Source organism: Poecilia latipinna, unplaced genomic scaffold (assembly GCF_001443285.1).
Source record: "Poecilia latipinna isolate Pla-1442-1.1 unplaced genomic scaffold, P_latipinna-1.0 Scaffold1606, whole genome shotgun sequence".
NCBI classification, from domain to species: domain Eukaryota; kingdom Metazoa; phylum Chordata; class Actinopteri; order Cyprinodontiformes; family Poeciliidae; genus Poecilia; species Poecilia latipinna.
The window spans coordinates 107,944-113,943 of NW_015114222.1; the positions used below are offsets into that span (position 1 = coordinate 107,944).

At 41.6% G+C, this 6,000-nt stretch overlaps 1 protein-coding gene across 6 annotated transcripts in view; it reads right to left on the bottom strand.

The window, feature by feature from the left end:
- The window catches only part of LOC106963958 (golgin subfamily B member 1-like), a 37,057-nt gene that overhangs the window by 19,916 nt on the left and 11,141 nt on the right, over nt 1–6,000 (bottom strand). For all 6 annotated transcript variants that reach the window (XM_015059157.1, XM_015059156.1, XM_015059155.1 and 3 more), the window contains exons 10-15: nt 5,448–5,754; nt 5,245–5,360; nt 4,236–4,353; nt 4,076–4,167; nt 3,842–4,001; nt 457–563 (exon numbers count right to left, since the gene is read on the bottom strand). In XM_015059157.1, the coding sequence (XP_014914643.1) occupies nt 457–563; nt 3,842–4,001; nt 4,076–4,167; nt 4,236–4,353; nt 5,245–5,360; nt 5,448–5,754 (900 nt within the window). The remainder of the gene's footprint in view (nt 1–456; nt 564–3,841; nt 4,002–4,075; nt 4,168–4,235; nt 4,354–5,244; nt 5,361–5,447; nt 5,755–6,000) is intronic.

The following is a 6,000-nucleotide window of genomic DNA, read 5'->3' on the forward strand; positions in this document are numbered from 1 at the left end:
ATATTAATACTTCATGACACCTGGTCGTCCCTGCAGGTTTACTGATGAAACTACAGATGAAAACTAGGCTTTATGGTTAACTGGCATGTTACGTGATGTTCATCGCCCCTTTGAAATAAATAAACAACAATAAAAATATATTACTTTAAAATAAATAATTATGGCTGACAATTATTTATTTTAAAATAATATATTTCTAATACTTTTAATTTTATTGTCTTAAACATTTAATCATTTAATTTTAAAGATTAGATAATTATTAATGAACAAAAAAATCAAAAGGCAAGAAAAAACATTTCTAAACACACAATTACAGTGTATTAAAATTTTATGTATTAAATTTCATTTTCATAAACAATTAGCCATTATTTAATGTTTAAAAGTTTTATAAATCAGAAAGAATGATTTAAAATCAAAGGCAAGAAAAACTCTACAATAAATGGAGTTGGCACCAACCTGCAGGCTTCGATGGGCCGGAGCTAGCAGCTTCTTGGCCCCGGGTCGGGCCAGCCCCCGAGCCTGAGCCAGCTCCTCCTCCAACTCCTGCTGCCGGGTGGCCAGAGCTGGATCGGAGCAGCCAGGAAAGAACCAGTCATCCTCAATCAGTTTTGTGCCACAGGGGAAAGGGGGGAGGCGAGTTTGTGGATGGAAGTGAACATTAGGGTGGACTGGACAGATGAGCAGAAGCGTGACGATGTGGACGGTGTTGGTGGTGAAGAATATGGAAATCACACACAGAAAAAGCTTTTTCTAAGAGTGGAAACACTGAGCAAAGAGGAGTGGAGCTGGAGGAGAGGTGAAAGAATCAGGGATGGAGAAAAATATGGATTTCTATGTCTGCAACACTTCATGAAGAGACAACGCTCAAAGCCATGCACACCTAATTTGCATTGCAAAGGAAAACAGCATTCAAACATGTGGGAGACGGGTGTACGAGTGGCAGAGGGAGGAAGGACAGAGCCCATCTTTATGAGTCACACTTAAAAGCCAACGCTTCAGCGCTGAAACGTGAAATCTGCGCAGATCTGAGAGGCTTCCTCAGGACGGGAGCAGGGCGGCGTCCGAACCGACCGCCGCAGACGGTCCCATCCGTTTTGTGCAGACAGGCTGCTTGGTAGGGTGGAGGGGAGGAAAGGTGGAGGGCAGCTCCAAGCAGAGGGTGAGGCAGAGAGGGGACACAGTGTGTTCAGCCTGATTAGTGTGTGCACAACAAGCAGAGTTAGGAAGAGATGGAAAAGTTCCCGAAATCCGATGAGGTAAAGCGATTCAGTCTGCGTCCTGCTCAGAGTCAGAACCGACTTCAACCCAACTCCAGTTTATCTCAGGGGGTTTTATGTGACTGACCAACACAAATGAATGCAGATTTTTCAAAAGGAAAGAAAAATGATACAAAGCTTCCAATTAATTCACAATAAAAATCTGAAAAGTGTGGAGTGCTTTTATGTTCAAGAACCACCATTGGATGGATGCAGCAGCTTTGCATATTTTTCCCCAAATCAAATTGAAATATTATGAGAATGAAGTCATAATGTTATTTGAATAAGGTTGGATTATCACAAGAATGAAGTTGTAATACTAAAATAAAGTTGTAATATTATGAGAATAAAGTTATAATACTAAAATAAGGTTGGATTATTATGAGAGTAAAGTTATAATAATGTGAGAATAAGTTTTGGATCTCAATCTGTTTGGTTCTGCGTAGATCTTTCAATAATTTTGTAATTTCTGATGGTTGCAAAGATTTTCTTGAAGGTTATTGGAGTAAAGGGGGGAGAATGTAAATACATGAGACACTTTTCTGATTTTTACATGTAAAAAAGGTGGAAATAATGTATTTGTGTTGGTCTGTCACACAGATTAACAAAAAGATACATTAAATACAGTATCCGAAGTGTAAAAAAAGTCTTTGAAGGCAGAGTCTGTGTGTTAGAGCAGACGCCCCAACTGCACTTAAATGATGCAGTAATTTTACAACCAGTGACCTCTTACTCTTAATTATTTTTATATCAGTTAATATTTTCAGTAACTGATAATGCGTCAGTTAAACACCAATCTGCCTGTTAGTAAGGATGAGAGTGAAGGATCTCCGTCTGAAGCATTTTACTCCTCAGTTAGTGAGACCAGGACACACTGCTGCAGCGCAACCATTAGAGTCCGGACAAACAGAAAAACTGGCACAGAGGACAAGAAGAGAGGGGGAATGGAGTAAAAACAGAGGGAAACTAAACGACAGACTCTGCAGCGCGGCCCGTCTCTGCACTGGGTGAAGCTCAACCCCGTAAAGCTGAGAGGAGCCCCAGGCAGTGCAGGGAGCCGGAGCTGCGCTGCAGGTGTGGAGGAGCCTGCATGCACAAAACTGATGGGAAACCGCTCTGAGTGGCTGCTCCCATCCCCGGAGCAGGGCGCTGGAGAGTGAGGCGGGAGGCAGCGCACGCTAACTCAGATCCCCCACATGATGGCGGAGACGACAGGGGAAATAAAGAAACAGAAATGATGTTCAGTCAGACAACAGAGGGCAAGAAACACAAAAACACTCCACAGACTCTGGGCTCACTGAGACACGATGGCTGCAGCCAGAACGGACCTGCAGGGGTCAAACTCATCCTCGCTTTGGGTCAAATCAAGGTCATGAATGTTCTTAAAGGGCCGGCTGTGTCACAACGTTTTGATAAAACCCAAGATTAAACTGTTTAAATATTAATAAATAGATGTTTTTTCATTAAGTACTTCTTAAAATTAAATCATATTTAGCATCTTTTCACACTGATCAGTCCATCAAGGATTTCACAACTGTTTTTGTGATTTTTGGCAAATCACAAGTTTCGTGGCGTTAATTTAGAAATTTAATTTAGACTGAAACAGCTGAAATACTGCCACCTACAGGAGGGAGTTAGCATCACTTAAACCCATTTCGAGCTGCAACTACCAAATATTTAAGGAATCGATTCTATCAATTATTCGGACGATTAATCAGATAAAGAAATTGCCACATTCTGCAGAACTTTTAACTCAAAATTAGAAATACACCAAAAGAGGAAAATAAACAATTCCTTTATTAAAATAAGAAAATAAACATTCTATTGTCTAAAATAATAGCATTTCCTTTAGTGAACACTTGATCAGTTGTAAATCAATTAATTTTCAGATTAACCAATTAATAATTGGATTACAAAAGATGCCAGTTGAAGCTCAAACTGGAGGAACTTTGGATAAAACACATTTACAGTCTTTATATTTATATTATATTATATTTTTTTTTACAATTTTTGGCTTTTTTCAAAGTCTGTGTATTTGAGTTAACGATTAATCGCTTACTGAATTAGACAATTATTTCTATAATCATTTAATCACAATGAATCCTATAAACAGTTTCAGCTCTGAACAAAATAATTTAAGGCAATTTTTGCAAAAAAAATAAATTGCAAAAATCTCACAATTATGCATTACTGACATAAATAATCTGCTGATTTTTTGCATAAATTTCTTCAAAAAACTGGATGGACTGACTGGTGTCTGTGCTTCTGTGTTGAATTTGTTGGTCAGGACTCTGACAGAGAGGAGTCCTTATCAGGGAGGCTTTTCATTAATAAACCTCTCAATTAAAATGGATAAAATGGATTTTTATCCATTTTACCAGGATAAAAATAAATAAGTAAATAAAAACATAACAGCTTTGGCGGGCCAGATTTAGTGTGATGTGCTTTGTAGAGGTGAATGAGACTAAAATAAAAATGTGAGTTGCTGCGTTATGACGGATGACGGAGCAGGTTAGGTGTGCATGAGGTGAGCGGATCAGCAGAAGGATCCGGTTCTGGTTCCTATCCTGCAGCTGCCATCTCACCCTCTCGCTCCTCCTCCATGTGGCTGATCCGCAGCGCCATGGCCGCCCTCTCCTCCCGTTCCTCCCGGGCTCGGTCCCGGGCGCTCGCCGCCTCCGCCACCATCTCCTGCCACTCCAGCACCTTGCTCTGGGTGTCGTCGGCGCTGCCGGACTCGCTGGCCTGCAGACAGAGGGCAGACCCGGTGAGGAGCGGGTCGGGATTCGGCGGGTGAAGGCGGGGGTAGCGGTGCCGACCTGGGAGGCCGCCCTCTTGGTGAACTGCTCCAGCTCGGCCTGCAGCGTCCTCTGCTGCTCCTCGTACAACACCAGCTTCGCCTCCAGCATTTCTGACGGGAAACGGCCAGATGTTCACGGCCTCCAGTCAGAGGAAAATCACCGGGTCCGCTCTCCTTACCGCTCTTCGCCCTCAGCTCCTCGTACTGATCCACCTTCCACTGGTTTTCCTCCCGCTCCTCCTCCAGAGCCGTGATCCGACCCCGGAGCGCCGTCAGGTCCGGAGGAGCAACGCCAGCCTTACAGGAAGCAGAAAACGTTTTATTTCCATCTGCTCCGTTTTACAGTTCACACATTTATCCACAGAAACATTTAATCAATTTTCAAGCAGTTTAAAGGTAAGTTTGAAGTTTTTCCTCCTCCAAACTTTGGGAATGAAAACAAAACAAATGAACTAAAAAACATCTTCAATTCCCAATGACTTAGTTTAAGTTAATAATGTCTCGTGATAGGATTATACATTCTACACCAGGGACAAGATAAACAAACTAAAATATAATATTTTTTCGTTTTGAAATGTCTCACACACCTGATTGGTCTGAGAACAAAAACAATTCAACAAATCCCCCAATTTCAAGAACTTTAACATATAAAACCCCAAAGGGAAATTAAATATCGTTGTAACTCATTAATTCAAAATGTACCCGAGTTATCATGGATGGTGATGGCTGTGAGCATTTATTACCTTATTCAACCTTTAGTTCATTGACACAGAATAAGTCATTGATCCATCAGTAATAAAACATGTTCATTACATTAAAACAAACTGTTGAGCTAAATGATTTTCCTGCTCAAATGCTTAAACACAACATGCTAAATATCTATGAAAATGTTCCTGCTACTTTCTCTGGCATTTAGAAAATACAAATCATTTTGGAAATTCTGACTGACTTGAAACAATAAAAGTTGAGTTTGATTTAACTTCAGTTGGTGAGAAAAATGTGCCTTTGTGTTTTATTAGACGTTTGAAATATCTGGTTTCAGCTGTAAATAATATTTTTCAACTTTAGGCTTTACTCACTTTTGGATTATACTTTATTGCTCAGCTGAACAGAAATTTCCAAACCTTGAAATCGCCTCATTGAAACGAGTTTCACTGCAGCTGCTGCAGAGGAAGCGTTAAACCTCACCTGGCTTTTCTTCAGCTCCTCTTCCAACTGTCGGATCCGAGACTTGGACCAAGCTTTTATTTTCAGGAACTTGGCCTCTGACCTGCTGGCCTCTTCCGTTTTTTGCTTTGCTTGAGCTGAAAGAAAACAGAAAACTAATTAAACTAACAGAAACCATGAAACCAACCAGAGATGTTCCAGATCACTAGTTAAATGAATCCAACCTTCCAGCTCCGCCATCCTCTGGACGGAGGCCGGATCCGTCGGCAGGTTCCCGCTTCCTGAGGCCTCCTGGCAGACAGGTGGCGCCGCTGCAGGCGAGGCTGTGCGGCGCTCCTCCAGCTGCCCCAGCAGCTCCGTCTGCAGTCGCTCCATCTGGTCCTGATGCTGCGCGCTCAGCCGCTGCAGCTCCACCTGGTGCTTCTCCATCAGGTCCCGCAGCTGCGCTCGCATCACGTGCTTCTCCGCCTCCATCTTGGACTCCAGGCTCTCCCGCTCCACCTGCAGCCGCTGGAGCCGCTCCGTCAGCTCCTGTCGGGTCAGAGAGAACCGACACAACGTGACCCAAAGTATTCACACCACAGGAACCTTTCTGCAGTTATTCATTTTGCTACAAGAAACCATGATTTATTTCATCAGGATCTGATGAACAAGAAGCAGAAAAAGATTCCAATATGGAAGGAAAATGATTTTTAAATTAAAATAAAAAAAATACATTTAAAAATTAAATAAAATGTATATATATATATATATGTATATATATATATATATATATAT